The sequence below is a fragment of the Cucurbita pepo genome, chromosome LG04 (assembly GCF_002806865.2).
Source record: "Cucurbita pepo subsp. pepo cultivar mu-cu-16 chromosome LG04, ASM280686v2, whole genome shotgun sequence".
NCBI classification, from domain to species: Eukaryota; Viridiplantae; Streptophyta; class Magnoliopsida; order Cucurbitales; family Cucurbitaceae; genus Cucurbita; species Cucurbita pepo.
Window position 1 is genome coordinate 7,743,345 of NC_036641.1, and position 16,788 is coordinate 7,760,132.

Below are 16,788 nucleotides of genomic sequence, written 5' to 3' on the forward strand. Positions count from 1 at the left end.
TGTTTGGGGTTGTGGCTAATTAGATGATATCTATGGTGTATCAATCTTTAAAGTTTGGTTTTTTTTTTAAAATAGAGTAATCAATTATTGGTGGGTGTATGATTGATTTATGTTTGATCCCGAGCAATTCAATAAAGATTGATTTGATATGATACGTCTCTTCATGATAGAAACTAATTATATATTAGTCCATACGAAAGAATTCTGATACCTTTTCTTCGATAGAGGAAAGATTACTCAATCTATTTTTGTATATATAATAACTTGGGCACCTGCACCTGATGGATGCCTATCACGAGAAGATGACCGCAGTTGTTCAAATTCCTCAAGTTCTCGAATGGGAAAAAAGGCAGGTTGAATATGGGGCGTGTTCTTATTTTATTTGAAGGGTCTAAATTAGCTCTCCCTCAAGTTCTCGAATGGGAAAAAGGTGGTTTGAATATGGGGTGAAGGGTCTGAATTAGCCCTCCCTCAAGTTTTCGAATGGAAAAAAAGTGGTTTGAATATTGTTCTTATTTTATTTGAGGGGTCTGAATTAGCCCTCCCCGATCGTTTTTCTCTCGAGATTAAGGACACTCATCAAGAACTTGATTCTGCTGACTTCTATTGAAGTATTCATTATTCATTGCACTTAGAACCATTTCTCGAGGCAAAAGAAAAAAAGAGAACAGATTCTATTATGAAATTAGTGATAAAAATGGGAACTTTAGACCATGGAAAAGGTAAGAGAAAGAGGAAAAAGTGCATAGTTTAGACAAGGAAGCGTGCAAAGGGTTTGGAGAAAAAGGGGAGATATGATGAACAAAGGCTGCATTCCTTCCTCTCCACAAACACTAAATGGAAGCAAATTACTTGATCTGCTGCTGCCTGCACAAATGGAAGCCAAGAGGGAGACTATACTGAACATTCTCAGAAACCAAAACACAGAACAGAACAGAACAGAGCTGCACTGAACTTGAAGCTATACACAAAGGCCTTTCTGATAAAGCAATTCTAACATCAGTTCCAGCTCTTTCTGAGTGGAATAGAGTCACTGAAACATGCCCCATCATAGCAAAGAGACAACCACAAAACAATCAACTAAAAGGGTTAAGAGCGAGAAAGTAAATGGTGATATGATATGATATTTATGAGATTGTATAACATTAGTGATGAGTCAAGTTTGAACAATATTTGACTGGACTTGATGAGGTACACACCCCTAAAGAGTAATGTAAAAAAAAAAAAAAAAAAAAAAAAAAAAAAAAAAAAAAAAAAAAAAAAAAAAANTTCGGTTGATCCAAAAACCTTCTGCTCATACTCTTGCAGCTGCTGATAGATAGCTATTTTCACAGACCAAAATGTAGGTCAGAGTACATTATTTGAAGATGAAAACATTCCCTAATCGACTAGAAGACGTTAAAATGCAATAAGAAAAAGGCATCATCGAGTAGATGTAGCGATCGAACAAAGTTGAATGAAATGGAAAATAATCAGAACAAACAAGTTATTTGACCAAAATATGGATACAGCAAAGCAGATGCAGTGCAGGCCTCTGTTTCCAGTCCATTTGGTAAAAGAAATATAACAAATGTGCACTTCATGGTAAGTAGTAGGGGTAAAGGCATGTCTTATGGCAGCTCGTGATCCACGAAAAGCACGTTTTGACTTAATTATTCAGAGATTAAGGGAGAATTATATGACTAAGCAAAGCGATATTTTCTAGAAAAGAACACGAGGAACTTCAGGATAATGTGTGAAATACATACGCTCAGTTAAGTCAACGGATGGCCTCCGCTCTTTCACCCACTGGTAACTCTGAGCAAGTCTCCATCCTTTGCATTTCATCAAGAACGCGATTACAATAGCTGGAGACCTATGATCAATAAGTTTAATCTATTAGCAAGGATATTATTCATTCGTTGGTCCCATGTCGACCGGGTACATATATAGTTGCAGAGTTCCAGTTTTATCAATGAATAGGGGAGAGAACCTGTTTTTTCCCGACATGCAGTGCACCAAAACACGAGCCTTATCTCGTTCACATTGATCTGAAAATCATAAGCAACACCGGGCATGTTACACTTCTCTCAGTGAATGACAGAAAGCTAGTCATGGTCTTAACCGAAAGCCATTCATTCAGCAGATGAGTAATCTTATTTAGCATTAAAGTAATCACAGTGCGTCGATCTTTTTATACGAAAGTCGGCATTTAAAAACGAAAAACATAGCAAGACATGGACTAACCTAACAAATGAATTAGCAGATACAGTTCATTTCGGAGAAGATAAAGAAAAGGCACCTAGAAATTCAACAGCGTCATCAAATGGTAACGTCTTGTCGTATTGGAGGCAGTGATAAGTGAAGGAGTTCTTGTAGAGATTTNATTAATCATACAAACTAAAGTTTCCCACCTCTCACCCCTCAAATTCAGTAAGACTCATCACATCTGACAAACCTTTTTTTTTTTTTTTTTTTTTTTTTTTTTAAAAAACTACTAAGATGGCGACTAGTGAGTTTTAAGCACTGTCCATTTGGATGTTGCTGCTGGTTGAGTTTCTTGGATTTGCGCCAAAGGGGCTTGCGGAGAAACTAGTTTGAGTCTGGCCAGCGCCGAACGTGAACTCGTGAGAAGGTAAGTCTATGTTGGGGGCGGAGAAGATAGATGTTGCACCAATGGTGTTGAATGGAGTTGTGGGAACTGGGTCGCAGGTCTTTGGGAAGCCGAAGCTAAAAGAAGGCAGACCAACAGGAGGGAAGATTGGTAAGGTTGAGAGGGCGTTTTCGGTTGATCCAAAAACCTTCTGCTCATACTCTTGCAGCTGCTGATAGATAGCTATTTTCACAGACCAAAATGTAGGTCAGAGTACATTATTTGAAGATGAAAACATTCCCTAATCGACTAGAAGACGTTAAAATGCAATAAGAAAAAGGCATCATCGAGTAGATGTAGCGATCGAACAAAGTTGAATGAAATGGAAAATAATCAGAACAAACAAGTTATTTGACCAAAATATGGATACAGCAAAGCAGATGCAGTGCAGGCCTCTGTTTCCAGTCCATTTGGTAAAAGAAATATAACAAATGTGCACTTCATGGTAAGTAGTAGGGGTAAAGGCATGTCTTATGGCAGCTCGTGATCCACGAAAAGCACGTTTTGACTTAATTATTCAGAGATTAAGGGAGAATTATATGACTAAGCAAAGCGATATTTTCTAGAAAAGAACACGAGGAACTTCAGGATAATGTGTGAAATACATACGCTCAGTTAAGTCAACGGATGGCCTCCGCTCTTTCACCCACTGGTAACTCTGAGCAAGTCTCCATCCTTTGCATTTCATCAAGAACGCGATTACAATAGCTGGAGACCTATGATCAATAAGTTTAATCTATTAGCAAGGATATTATTCATTCGTTGGTCCCATGTCGACCGGGTACATATATAGTTGCAGAGTTCCAGTTTTATCAATGAATAGGGGAGAGAACCTGTTTTTTCCCGACATGCAGTGCACCAAAACACGAGCCTTATCTCGTTCACATTGATCTGAAAATCATAAGCAACACCGGGCATGTTACACTTCTCTCAGTGAATGACAGAAAGCTAGTCATGGTCTTAACCGAAAGCCATTCATTCAGCAGATGAGTAATCTTATTTAGCATTAAAGTAATCACAGTGCGTCGATCTTTTTATACGAAAGTCGGCATTTAAAAACGAAAAACATAGCAAGACATGGACTAACCTAACAAATGAATTAGCAGATACAGTTCATTTCGGAGAAGATAAAGAAAAGGCACCTAGAAATTCAACAGCGTCATCAAATGGTAACGTCTTGTCGTATTGGAGGCAGTGATAAGTGAAGGAGTTCTTGTAGAGATTTTGACAAGCAGGCACAGTCTGCAAACATAGGGCGGAGAAAACCAATTGTTCAGCACCTAATCCATTTCAATGGCAAGTGATAGCAACATACAATACTCTGCATAAGTAACAACTGCGAAATATTCTACGATGAAACTGCATTTTAGTACGATCAAACTCATTTATATCCATATCCATAGGATCTTAGGGCTGATAACGTGACATCGTTAGTTATCGAAAATGCATAATTGATTAGCATAATAACTCAACCCCTCCATTTGAGGCCTCTTAAAGGCGAGCAATCCTACATTTCAACACATTGGCATGCATATAAAAGCTTCTTCATCAGCATCGCGCAGTCGAACTTTAGTCGAAATAAAATTATGCCTACCGAAGAATTAGGAACTGTTCCATCACAACAGAATCAATACCATGAACAAAATAACCTACACCATGATGCTGTAAAAGAGAAGAAAAAAACGAACCACAACCCCACTTTGCAGACAAAATCTTTAACTTCAAAGGTCAACTGCGCCATTATGATCCAATTAGGCAACAATAACAAGTAACTTAATGGATGATTTTCGCCCCCAAACTCTTAAACCAGGCAGAGTTTTGTAGATAAAATGCATACCCGTAGTGGAAATAGAACAGATATTAATTAAACATTCAGATTAAGGAACAATCAAGAGCATTTATATCCATCAGCTGAAGCAACAGTAGCAACCTAAAGTGAAAATCAAAATTGTACTCGATTCAGAAGGGGGAATAAAATCTGAAGACACAGAGAAGGAAGAAATTGAACATACGTTAAGAACGCGAGAAATTCCTTGAGTCTTCAAAAGTTCAGACCGTGAAGCGTTGTCATAACTTCCCAAATAGAGAAACTCTGGCAAGATCTCTGAAGGAAACGCACTAACTTGCAGCGAAGTTTTCTCGGATGTAGCGGGAACACGATGACCACATATCCCACAAACTTCCCCTTCTTCGTATTTGTGATAGTGGCCACAAACTCCACAAGGGTTCTCTCTTTCCCTCTTCCTCATAGCCAAAAACCGCGATTCAGCTCTGACCCAGATGAGAAAACCTTCTAAATCACCAAAAAAACGAAACAAAACAAAAGAAAGAAACACAGGCGATGAAACAGAAACCCCCCAAATTAGAACGCAATCAGAATCGGAGTAAACAAAAAGGGAATTATTAAGCCAGAAACTACCAATTCCCACCTAGATAAAAACAAAATAAAGCGCTTCCACGATGGAAAAAGAAAAGCGCTGCCGCAGGGAGCAGAGAGAGGGAGAGAGAGAGAGAGAGAGAGAGAGAGAGGCGCCGATGCAGAAGGGCGTTACCACGAAGCTTCTTTGATTAGATTGCGTGAGGAGGAGTTTTTGAATTTGGCTGTGGTGCCTGTGCTCTCTGGTGCCTGACAACGAAAAGCCAAAGGGGATCAACAGCTAGTATATATGAATCGCCAGATACAGACGCATGACATCACAAATCGCAGGGTTTCTCCAAGATTCCCCAGATGGGTTGGGTTGGACATGTGATGAGTCCATAAAAACATTTTTCTTTTCCCCCTTTTCACTGCCCGTAAGATCCATAACCTTAATAAACATTATTATTTCAAGGATTCAATTGATTTCACCACCCCCTCATGCTGATCTCATACATAATACTCATTTATCAAAGCTTGGATTTGCGTAATTAGCAACAAAAATATCATCTTTTTCTTATCCAACCTTACGTTACTAGTAATGAGTTACCAATCATATTTCTCCACGTCAATGGGTCCCACCCGTATCCAGTGCAGTCACTCTTTTCTCAAACGTAATTTCTACGCCTTCATTGATTGTTCTTTCTTGGCTTCGGTGTTCATTTTTGACAAATTTTTTGGGAGCTTTTCTAGTTTAATCCAAAACGTATAATCGAGTGCTTTCTTTTTAGTTCTTAAGAAACACTCCTCGAATAGTTTTTTACGGTCTTTTTTCACAACGAAAAGGAGTGGTTGGGGTTAAGGAAGCCTTTACTTTACGTCAATCAAACTCCAAATGAAGCCAAGATATTATCGGCCTCTGAGTTTTCATGTGCTCTGGACGTACATTATAAGCCAGACATTGTAGTATTGTAGAAGACGAGAAATGTTATGGTATTGATCGAAATGATAGGGTGTTGTAGGAACAAAGAAAGTACATCACTCATCACTCATTCTCTGTTTGGATCTATTGTGTGGTTGAAATGAATTTGGGACTATTTTGTCACAGTGATGTCTCCTATCACTTTTATGATATGTTGCAGTGTATTGGTACTGTCCTCAACTGGAATGATGTAAGCTATAGGCTAAGCCTTCACACCACAGAGCCTAAAAAGCTGGGAATTTCCCTCCGTTTCCTGCAAGATAAACCCATGTTGAGTACAACAACAAGCATAAACGAAGGTGTTGTCCAAAGGTTCATGAACGAACGATGGTTCCTTCCGGTCAATCCAGGAACTAAAGGAGGACCCGACAATGGAGAAAGATATCTTAATTTAGATGGGGGTAGAGAGTGGGACTGCGTGTACTTTGTTGTCTTGGAGGTGCATTAATATGCATGTGCTGTGGTTTGGAGGTGCTTTAAGGCAATGGAGAGAATAAAGGAAGAGAGGTCCTGGCTAACTACATCAATTCTAATGCAGATTCTTCATTCTTTCTCATTTCTAACTTGATGATTGTAGTTTTTGTTTCAGACCTTAAAATTGTCCTCTTCTCTTCCACATCCACTTGGTCCCGTTTTCATCTGGGAACTCGGTAATCGGTAATATAATTCATTCAGATATAGTAGTGGTTCAACTAGAGAGAAAACCCTGCTCCAGGGGGACTACCAAGTGTGTAAGTGGGTCATTCCGGTTGGGTTTATGGCTAAGATCGACCTATCGTTTAAGAAAAACCGACACTAAGACCACTGCTGCAAGACAAAAACTGATCATAACCAACGACCAAAACCGAACTGACTGAAATGGAGAAAGTCCATTGATATCCAATCAATCAATCAAATAAAAATTTGGACCTTACATTATACAAAACCAAACTAACCAACATGTATAGCTTAAACTGCACCTCTATTGATTGAGTTATAGCTTCAAACATGTGTCAGAATGCCTATTAATAAGGCAAAATATAGTTTTTGCTAAGGGGATAACGCTAAAGAAAACAAGAATCAATTTACAGAGAAATAATTACCTATGTTCCAGTTTCTCTGCTTTGATGCTAAATATAATTACACTTTGTTCCCAAGAATCCCATAGCCTACATTAATACACTGACTTGAAACCTTCAGTGAGAGGAACGACTTTTGCCGTCACCTTGGACTGCAACTTTGATACCGCTTTCCGGATGTCCTGCAATTCAAAAAGCATTTATTCGTCTGTAATTGCTGACATATGAGCTGTTACTTTTAGGACGCAGGTCAAAGATTAAAAGCAATTTTGGATTAGCTATTAATGATCTTTAAAGGCAGATGAGCAGGTTTCAACTATGACTTCTTCAGAGCTGAAGTGGAAACTGATTATGCAGCTAATCAAAGAAATAAGCATATAAGGTCGACGTGGGCGTGCCTAACAGAGAGTGCATACAAGAAATCAGGCACGAAGCCCAAAGTTGTGATGTGAACCAATGCATGTTAGATGATCTGACTCATAACAGAGGGTGTTGCTCTATTATTGAGGAGGAGCTCTTGAGTCTTGAACCCTCCTTTTCGCATTAAAGGAAGAATTTTGTGACATGCTTGTTTCGTCATTCTGTGAGGCATTTGGCTTGAGATAAATAGTAGGATCTTTAGAGGATGAGGAGCTTTGGAAGTTGCTTAGATTTAACTCTTCTCTGTTAATCTGTGATGTCTCACATTGGTTGGGGAGGAGAACAAATCACCCTTTATAAGGGTGTGGAAACCTTCCCCTAACAGACGCGTTTTAAAGCCTTGAGGGGAAGCCCAAAGAGGACAATATCTGCTAGCGGTGGATCTGGGTCGTTACAAATGGTATCAGAGCCAGTCACCGGACGATGTGCCGGCCTTCTCGCTGTTCCCCGAAGGGAGGTAGACACGAGGCGGTGTGCCAGTAAGGACGCTGGACCCCAAAGTAGGTGGATTTGGGGGCGGTCCCACATCGATTGGATAAAGGAACGAGTGCCAACGAGGACGCTGGGCCCCGAAGGGGGGTGGATTGTGATGTCCCACATTGGTTGGGGAGGAGAACAAATCACCCTTTATAAGGGTGTGGAAACCTTCCCCTAACAGACGCGTTTTAAAGCCTTGAGGGGAAGCCCGAAAGGGAAAGCCCAAAGAGGACAATATCTGCTAGCGGTGGATCTGGGTCGTTACATAATCAGGCTTTCTATAATTACCAGCAATGATTTCATGCTTTTGGATTAGTCTATTATTGTAAGAAGTTTAAGGGTTTTTGTTGGTGGGCTAGTAAGATCAAGATCATTTCTTGTAAGGGTGTGGAAATCTGTAACGACCCAGGCCCACTGCTAGCAGATATTGTCCTCGTTGGGCTTTTCCTTACGGGCTTCCCCTCAAGACTTTAAAACGCGTCTAGCGTCTGCTAGAGAAGGTTTCCACACCCTCATAAATGGTGATTTATTCTCCTCACCAACCAATGTGGGACATCACAATCCACCTCCCTTCGGGGCTCAACGTCCTCGCTGGCACTCTTTCCTTCCTCCAATCGATGTGAGACTGCCCCCAAATCCACCCCCCTTTGGGGCCCAGCGTCCTTACTGGCACACCGCCTCGTGTCTACCCCCCTTTGGGGAACGGCGAGAAGGCTGGCACATCGGCCAGTGTCTGGCTCTGATACCATTTGTAACGCCCCAAATCCACCGCTAGCAGATATTGTCCTCTTTGGGCTTTCCCTTTCGGGCTTCCCCTCAAGGCTTTAAAACGCGTCTGCTAGGGGAAGGTTTCCACACCCTTATAAAGGGTGATTTGTTCTCCTCCCCAACCAATGTGGGACATCACAATCCACCCCCCTTTGTTGCCACGTTGGTTGGGGAGGAGAACAAACCACCATTTATAAGGGTGTGGAAACCTTCCCCTAGCAGACGCGTTTAAAAGCCTTGAGGGTGGGCCCGAAAGGGAAATCCCAAAGAGGACAATATCCAAANTAGTAGACGCGTAACAGCGATACGTAACGGGCCAAAGTGGACAATACCCGCTAGCGGTGGGTTTAGGCTGGTCCTTGTACATTCTTTCATTTCTCTTAATGAAAACTAAACTTCGTATTATTTATTAAAAGAAAAGAAAAAAAAGCATACTGCACGCCAGAGACTTGTCATCATGAGTGCAGCTAAAAATGAACTTCATTGAAATAACTTTCACCTCTATATGGTATCGGGATGAAAAATGCGTAAGCAGAATAGCTTTGTTTCGAATCCACTGTGCATTTTCAATGATCTGCAATTTTGTGAAATCATAGAGTCAATAATTGTATCAATAATGATGATTCAACCATGGGATGAAGATACATTGAACAGACATTAGAACTAAAGTTAGGAAGGATTAATATTCTACCCCGAACCCTCATCATAAAAACGAGATGAATTTCGTAAAGGACAATAAATGTTCAAATATGTAATCAACAAAAAGGACAGCTCATCACGTAAGAGACGACAACCGATGCTTCAAATACCTCAAATATGTGAGTATGACCATGTTCCCTTGCATGTTCTATGCTAACACCTTCATCCAGAAAAGTTGCCTGTTTTCAAGAGGATTTATCAGTAAGATGCAAACTTTAACAGACAAGAGGTTCAAAGCAAGAACGCAACACCCAAACTTTAATACCATCTGCAATTCTTTTCAATCAAATTGATTACAGAAAAATATTTCTGGTCAAGGAGGAAGAGTACCTCGAAGCATGATCCGGATAGGGTGGAGGTCAAAATTAAAGTTATTCAAAACATTAGGAGAACCAAGCAAAAAGATCAAACTCCTTCCAACTATAAGCTAGAAATAGGAAATTCAAGGTGATACTTCAAAAAGGTTAGAACAATGAGATAGACTTCGTTTTGATATGCCAATTATATTGATTGAGGAACAGAATCGTTCGTATACTTTTGAAAGACTGAGCTACTAGTTAACTTTCCCTCCTTCCCTTTCTATCTTTAATAATAACTGTATTACAAAAAGCGACCCATGTCACACACACAGCCACGGCACCATTGACATATGACGACCTCATGCATCACATGATTAGCCTGTCACTTAGGCCATGTAACTTTCTCCTGGAGTAGGTAAACAGTGGAGGGATTTTTTTTTAACATTTAGCCTATGGCTTAAGCCACCCTAGAGAACAAAGTATGTTTTCAGGTAAATAACAGTAGGCCTTATAGCAATGGATATTATCATCATTGAGGAATGGTATGTGAAGTGTAGGTTAGCTACAAGTACATTAGGGACCATTGGCTGTACACAGAGGAATAAGGTGGCAAGGAATTAAGTTAGGCGATTACGTGCCTATTTCAGGCTTAGGTTTGCTTAAGAGGGATGCGGTTCCTTGAATTACTTCAATGTTCATACTATCTATCTAATAAAAAAATTCTTGTTCTTGAAATCTCCTTACTATTGGGTTGCTGTCATGTTGTTGTAACAAATAGTCAGATTATGAAGAGAATCCCCAAATATATCTTGAGAAAGAAAAGCTGATAAAAGCAGAACGGACATTTGGAGGCACGGAAATTGCTGGAACAACGCATTTCTCACCGGATATTAGAATAGAGTATTCATGATAATTTGATAAGAAGCTCTATCCAAGAAGAGAGAAAAAGTTGAACCAGAGTTTCACAGTTTATACCTCAGTTATTAGAATTTTCGCCCTCAATGCATCGGCATTACGTGGATCAAGCATAAAATCTGTCCTTGTATCTCCTGTGAAGGCCACCTCAGGGGACAATATGGTGTCTGTAATCTGAAACAAAAATCTCAAAATCAAACTAGTGCCAAATATGGAAAGACTAAATAATGGAACCAACTAGTTGTGCAAGACATGCCTCGACGCCAGATTTCTTAAGCTTCTCGATCTGTTTCCCCTTAAGATGCATGTATTGCTTCTTCAATTTTTTTCTAACCGAATAAATGACATAACCCTGCATACAATGTGAAGTATTTAATCATATGTTCTACTGATGAAACTATTTGAGACATGCTTCAACACCGAAAATAAAACGATCAATATCAATTTTTGGAAACGGATAAAATCTACTATCCTAAAAGTTGGCGATAAATCACTACACGCTTTCTGCCCTCAATAAAAAGACAGCTACTTATCGAGTCAAAAGAACGTGGAAACGCAAACAGGGTCCTCACTACAACTGTAAAGCCAAAAATATGCAGGCACAAGGATTTGCTACCCGAGTATTCGATCTTAAGAAAACGATCGGCTATAAGAAATAAGATTCCACATATTAATCCACATACAATGATTCATTCCCATACATGAAAAACCTGTCTCCTGAAAACTTCCTGTAAATAAAAAGATAACTAAAGCTACACTCTCCCTATCAGGTCTGTAAGGTCTCCATCAATATGTATACAATGAAAAAGATGTCCTGCCACGCAGATAGAGCATACCTGGCTCGGAATCACATGATTTGTTTCAAATGCTCTGCAGACAAGGTTATTCCGCATTTCATATGTGTCTCCTGGATTCAGAAAGTGATGTTACTTTCAGTTCCGTCGAACAATGATGCACACTTCAGTCAAAATAAAGAACAACTAAGCTCAAATACGCAACCTACCTACATCTAGTGCAACCAGATCAACGTCCAACTCCACCTGGCCCATGGTCCTGTGAATCTCAAGTAGTTTCTCCACGTCTTCTTTAATACAAGGAGGCACAAATACCGTAGGAGGACTTAAACTATATAAACCACGACTAGCTACGTACATTGGTAGCCCACCCTGAACCAGAACAAGTTGAAACCACCATCAGAAACGGTTCATAATTCTTGAAGAAATCTAGTTCTTAGTTCCCTCATCAGCTTAATTGACAGATTATAAATAGCACATACTTAATTGAATATGGTGAATAGTAAGTTAAAAAATCTTTAGTGAAGTGACAACATTGATAATAGAAGCGGATAAGGTTCATTGGTTGTGCTAAAGAAGCTTACAATGTGATCAAGGTGGGCGTGAGTGATGAATACAAAGTTTTGCTGAATGGCTCGAGATGGGCACCTCCCAATATCAAATGCACACTTGAATTCAGGAATAATAATACAGGTTTCTTGCCCACCAACTGAAATGCCCTCGATTGAATACCCTTCTAAATCCACCCCCTTTCGATTAACCTGTGACCGAGCTCTCCGGTATTCTTCTTCGACGCCGATTGTGGATAAGAGACCCGAATCTCTGAAGGAATTTACAGGAGTCCCATGTCTCTGGAGAGCAATTTTGTGAGGTTTCGGTGACTGCAAAATGGGTTGATGAAATGGGAAAATTTGAGGAGCTGTGAGTGGCGAAATGGCCATGGAAATTTGCATCTTTTTAATGGGTCAGAAGGAAATTACAGAGGTTTGTGAAGGAGAAGGGATTTGAAGAGAGTATTGGGGTTTAAGGGAGGTTTAATTGGAGTCCCAGATGACGGATAAAGTGGATATGTACCTGCCGCTGGTTGGGAGGGGACTGAAGCGCGAAATTCCTTTGTAGAGATGACGAACTATAAATATAAATCCAAATCCCTCATTTTAAACGGAAACAAAAATATGTCTAAATCCTTAATTTCATAGCATCATTTATTTTTTAATATATCATTATTACTCATCTTTTAAATTTCTCGATTTTAGCCGTATTAAAATTTTAAAACTCTTGATTAACTTATTTAGTTTAAAAAAAATTATAAAGTGCTTATGTAGGTTTTTATTGGGATATTTCTACATTTATACGTAAATGACACCGTTATCTTGTTTTAGAATCAAAACACAAATGTCCACTAAATCCTGTTCGAGTCCCTCTAGATCTCAACCAAGAAATAATGAGATATATGAGAAGCTACCAATATTTTGAGTAGAATTATTTTATTTTCTTATTTGCATTTTTTTTTCTCTTTTTGCACAAAAATGTTTCGCATATGGGCGTGTTTTGATGGATCGTGGAATGAGAGTGAGAAGAGTTATGAAGGTGGGGAGTTGAGAGGGTTTGATATAGGCATCAAAACTAAGTATCTTTGAGTTTTGAAGTTGAATTTATAAAATAAGTAGACCTTGTGTAAAAATTTGATGCTAACAACTTCACCCAGTTCATGTTTCGACCGAACAACCAAAAATTTCTTCACGATACTCTAAAACATGTTGAAAAGTCGAATCCAACACGAGAAATAGTTCATGGGGAATGCAAGAAATCATAGTCTTTTTTTTTTTTTTTTTTTTTTTTTTTTTTTTTTTTTTNAGAATCCATAAAATTGATCCTAAAATTCTAAGAAAAACTTACTTGGATGCGATTCAAAGTGGAGAGTTAGTTGAAGAGTTGAAAAAGAAAATAAGAAGAGATAGAGGGAAACCAACAGTAAAAGAGGGAAAGACACATGTTGGGACAAACTTATTTTTAAAATGGCCCCGTCCATATATTTTGAGCCCAAGTTCAAAGTTCCATCTAATTTAAATTGTTAAGCAATGGTCATCAGCAAGATCAAAAGGCTATACTCATCAGTAGAATGATAGCTTATAAAGATCTACCCAACTATTCTCTACACTGAGAATTGAGTCCGTAAACTGAACTACAAATGACAAGCGGCTTGCCTTACTATATTATGAAGCCACCAAGTGCAGTCTTCACACATGGATCTTAAGATTTTTCGAGATGGAATCACTTACTCATGGTTGAAGACAAATAGAAGTTCCAAAATATAGAGGCCACAGACATGAAAGCCACCCGGGCCTGGAGAGGCACAACCCTGTACGATGCCACACATGGTTTGGTCAAATTCAGGACAATGTACTCAGTCACCAATCACTAATAATTCAGAACATGAACATGCAGTTGCCAGTGCTATCAAAAGAAAAGCTGACTCTCAAATTCTTGAGTTAGGCCCAAAGGAAAGAAACCAGATCTAAATTTGGTGGTACAAAGATTTCTGCAAACCAACTTCATTGTCATGGTGGGTTATGGCAGAAGAAAAGTAAGGCAGATTGAAAGTTAAACGTGTAAATTGTGATGTCTAATCTATTCCAAACGAAAAAATGACATCGTGTTATAAGTTTTAACTCATCCACTACAAGGGTTAACGATATCAGATGCTATAATTAACTAAAGGCACTGTTCCATGTTACAACATGTGGTTTCAAATGTTGTTAGGTTGTTCTTACATTCAACCTCGTGAAAGGTTAGCGTTTTGTTTAAATGTAGCTCATGTAAAGATGAAAAATTACCAAAAGTTCAATATGCTGACAGGAATCCAGAACCTAAACCCTGCAAAGAGATAAAAAATAATCTTATTAGACTTATGTCCTTGAAGCAAAAAATAGGTCCTAGTCCTAGTTCGAGACGTTTTTACCATATAACAATGTTGGAAGAGCATCTTTCCGGTACATTGCAGGAAGCTGGGAGATTTTTCCTAGCCAGATATTGTTCCATGCAAATACAGCACCAATGACGCATGGACCAAGAACAATTTGATTCAGGAGAACCTGAACAACAATCAATTAAGAAAAATGTTCATAGAACTGCCAATGTATGCTTAATGCTTACCTTGAGCCACTAAGAGCTCGATTGTATGTTAAAAGAATTACTAACTGACACCAAAGCCACAACCAGCTGTACCTTAAGCATAAGATTTCCCACCGATTGCTTGGGCATAACATGATCGAGATAGTTGTACCATGCAAAGGATCCCGGGCCATAAATCAGAATCCCATAAGAAAGCATACGCAAAGAACGAATCCAATCATGTTCTGAAAATATGTTCGAAACACCATCCTGAAAGAAGAGTTTTGGTCTTAAAGTTAGTTAAAAACATCACAAAAATGCATCAATGAGGCTTCAAACAGAATCACAGTAGACTAGAAGCGGAAGATCCAGCGTGCAAGGAACAATTGCCCTAAAAAAGTTAACGACTGTACACGAAATGAAAAATAAGTATATTTGCTAGCAGCACTTTCGCAATGGCAGAACGAGAGAACCATTCTACAATTTCACTCCAAGATAATTGGCTGGTTCAAGTTCAAACACGGAATTGAAAAGGACGGACAATATTGATGGAGCTGGGTCCGAAAACGTGAGAAGCCACAAGCATACACAAGGGAAAACTCCATACTCTGAATCACCGATTACAGCAGAAATCGAATTTCAAAATTTCAAGAAACTAATTACTTCGAGTCCAGAATCAAAGAGACCGAAGTTTACCTTCTCGAGAGAACTGGAATTCAGAGCGATTTCCTTACGCCATCGACCTACCAACTGTGCAATAGTGTCGCCGGAGAGAGTGAGACAGCCGGCCGTCAAGGACTGCTTCAGAGGGAACTGGTAACCAGATCCACCAGTTGCCTGTAAAGAGTTAGACGATTTTGCTTCGAAGCTTCTTCTCTTGTTTCGAGAAGTATTGGAATCTGGAAGGAAGAAGTTCCAGCCCCAGAGGCCGCCATGGCCACCGCCCAACAAGTCCATGCCGGAAAACGGAGGCCTGAATGCGATGATTGAGCAAATTTACCGCCAAGGGCTGGTGGCTTTGTTCTGCGGCAATACATGTGGGCTTCATGGTCCTTTTTATGTACTAAAAGCAAACTATCATTGCATTCGTTCATCACCAATATTATCAGGCCTATATATTTTCAAAATAAAAATAAAAATAAAAATAAAAATAAAAATAAAAATAAAAATAAAAATAAAAATAAAAATAAAAATAAAAATAAAGCCTGCCTCTGCCCATTTAGCCGACCAATTATTGGACGAAACTAGATAATTAAAAAAAGAAAAAATTAATTTTATAAAATTAAACTCAATAATTAGTATTTCTAAAATGAAAAAAAAAATTCAATATTTCACGAAATTCCCAATAATATTTAATTTTTTAAGCATTTTTTAAAAAAAATAAATGTCTATTTTTATGTTGATGGGTCGTGGAAATTGGGCTGGCACAATTTGAAAGCCCACGGCCCAACACAAGCTCCGAAGAACAAGAAGGAAGGCCCAGCTTACCCCTGATGGCATGGAACCGCCCTTTTAAAATACGATATGTATATATATATATATAAAGCGCTACAATAGGAAGTCCGACCTTCCCTCGCTCCCGTCCGACCTTCCTTTCGCCGCTCATCCATCCTCCTCCCGCCACTCGTCAGTTATTACATCTCCGCCTCCTCGCGCCGCCGTTCTACCGCAACGCTTCACCTCACACTCTTCACTCTCTCACGCCGCTCAGTCTCTCGGAAAACAGCAAACGGCAAACGTTTGGTGGTTCATTCAAATACTCAGTTTCTCGTTGGACTGACCTGTGAGGTACATAGATCTATTATTTGTTCTCTCTTCTTTCTTCTAACAAAGTTCTGATTTTTTTTTTGAAGTCTGTCCGAGTGAGTTCAAAGGAGAATTTGAGAGTGTATGTCTCTGGGTTTTCGCATTAAAGTCTATGTTAGTTAGTGGCAAGCTACTGCAATTTTTTTCCCTTAAGAAATATGATGGTTAGAAGCCCTGTTTGCTATTGAAATTTAGATATAGGATGTGTTATTGCAAAAAGTTCTATTAGTTGGCTTGCCTAAGCTATTGCATCCCTTAAGAAATATGGTGGGCAGTGAGTTTTTCGTTTTAGAATCATTGCTTTAAACTATCACAAAGGAGTAGGATATTGTAAGTTGTATCAGTTTTCTTGCCTAAGCTATTGCCATTTTTCAGAAAAGAAGAATGGTGCGTTCCAAAGCTCCCTCAAAGAAGCAGAAAAAGAGTGGCATTGATTTTAAGGTATATCTTCCTCCAACCCACCCCCCC

General features: G+C 39.2%; 4 protein-coding genes across 7 annotated transcripts in view; 1 reads left to right on the top strand and 3 right to left on the bottom strand.

Moving 5' to 3' along the window:
- Positions 1-2,433: 2,433 nt before the first annotated feature.
- LOC111793512 (protein-tyrosine-phosphatase IBR5-like) lies at positions 2,434-5,505 on the bottom strand. 3 transcript variants are annotated; one of them, XM_023675423.1, is made up of 6 exons: positions 5,185-5,505; positions 4,645-4,903; positions 3,775-3,874; positions 3,466-3,523; positions 3,242-3,348; positions 2,434-2,815 (listed from the first exon to the last, which is right to left on the bottom strand). In XM_023675423.1, exons 2-6 carry the CDS (start codon positions 4,879-4,881, stop codon positions 2,499-2,501), a joined length of 819 nt encoding a protein of 272 aa, XP_023531191.1. In that variant the 5' UTR covers positions 4,882-4,903; positions 5,185-5,505; the 3' UTR covers positions 2,434-2,498. The 3 variants fall into 3 exon arrangements, with proteins under 3 accessions (XP_023531191.1, XP_023531190.1, XP_023531189.1); XM_023675422.1 differs by having other exon boundaries at positions 4,645-4,925; XM_023675421.1 differs by having other exon boundaries at positions 4,645-4,925; positions 5,062-5,505.
- A 1,407-nt stretch (positions 5,506-6,912) lies between these two features.
- Positions 6,913-12,534, bottom strand: LOC111794112 (tRNase Z TRZ2, chloroplastic). Its single transcript, XM_023676254.1, has 8 exons — positions 11,985-12,534; positions 11,610-11,772; positions 11,443-11,513; positions 10,863-10,958; positions 10,667-10,780; positions 9,503-9,571; positions 9,193-9,267; positions 6,913-7,210 (listed from the first exon to the last, which is right to left on the bottom strand). The coding sequence occupies exons 1-8, from the start codon at positions 12,351-12,353 to the stop codon at positions 7,124-7,126; spliced, it is 1,044 nt and encodes a 347-aa protein (XP_023532022.1). The 5' UTR covers positions 12,354-12,534; the 3' UTR covers positions 6,913-7,123.
- Positions 12,535-13,396: 862 nt separating this feature from the next.
- On the bottom strand, positions 13,397-15,566 carry LOC111792188 (protein Mpv17). The gene is made up of 5 exons (XM_023673529.1): positions 15,211-15,566; positions 14,629-14,784; positions 14,363-14,495; positions 14,238-14,277; positions 13,397-13,762 (listed from the first exon to the last, which is right to left on the bottom strand). Exons 1-5 carry the CDS (start codon positions 15,469-15,471, stop codon positions 13,675-13,677), a joined length of 678 nt encoding a protein of 225 aa, XP_023529297.1. The 5' UTR covers positions 15,472-15,566; the 3' UTR covers positions 13,397-13,674.
- A 508-nt stretch (positions 15,567-16,074) lies between these two features.
- LOC111793904 overlaps positions 16,075-16,788 on the top strand; it is a 9,286-nt gene continuing 8,572 nt past the window's right edge. Inside the window, exons 1-2 of one of the 2 annotated variants that reach the window (XM_023675973.1) lie at positions 16,075-16,302; positions 16,696-16,761. In XM_023675973.1, the coding sequence (XP_023531741.1) occupies positions 16,705-16,761 (57 nt within the window). In that variant the 5' untranslated portion in view covers positions 16,075-16,302; positions 16,696-16,704. The remainder of the gene's footprint in view (positions 16,303-16,695; positions 16,762-16,788) is intronic. The other variant, XM_023675974.1, reaches the window with a different exon arrangement.

Bases quoted from the DNA above. Each gene is read 5' to 3' on its own strand.
- LOC111793512 (XM_023675423.1), bottom strand. From the start codon at position 4,881: ATGAGGAAGAGGGAAAGAGAGAACCCTTGTGGAGTTTGTGGCCACTAT. The intron at 3,875-4,644 runs GTATGTTCAATT...CTATGTTTGCAG, and splicing joins GAATTTCTCGCGTTCTTAAC to ACTGTGCCTGCTTGTCAAAA. The intron at 3,524-3,774 runs GTGCCTTTTCTT...TATGATTTTCAG, and splicing joins TGACGCTGTTGAATTTCTAG to ATCAATGTGAACGAGATAAG.
- LOC111794112 (XM_023676254.1), bottom strand. From the start codon at position 12,353: ATGCAAATTTCCATGGCCATTTCGCCACTCACAGCTCCTCAAATTTTC. The intron at 11,773-11,984 runs GTAAGCTTCTTT...GTTCTGGTTCAG, and splicing joins ACGCCCACCTTGATCACATT to GGTGGGCTACCAATGTACGT. The intron at 9,572-10,666 runs GTATAAACTGTG...TCTTGAAAACAG, and splicing joins CGAAAATTCTAATAACTGAG to GCAACTTTTCTGGATGAAGG.
- LOC111792188 (XM_023673529.1), bottom strand. From the start codon at position 15,471: ATGGACTTGTTGGGCGGTGGCCATGGCGGCCTCTGGGGCTGGAACTTC. The intron at 14,496-14,628 runs GTACAGCTGGTT...ATTGTTGTTCAG, and splicing joins TGGGAAATCTTATGCTTAAG to GTTCTCCTGAATCAAATTGT. The intron at 14,278-14,362 runs GTAAAAACGTCT...ATCTCTTTGCAG, and splicing joins TCTTCCAACATTGTTATATG to GGTTTAGGTTCTGGATTCCT.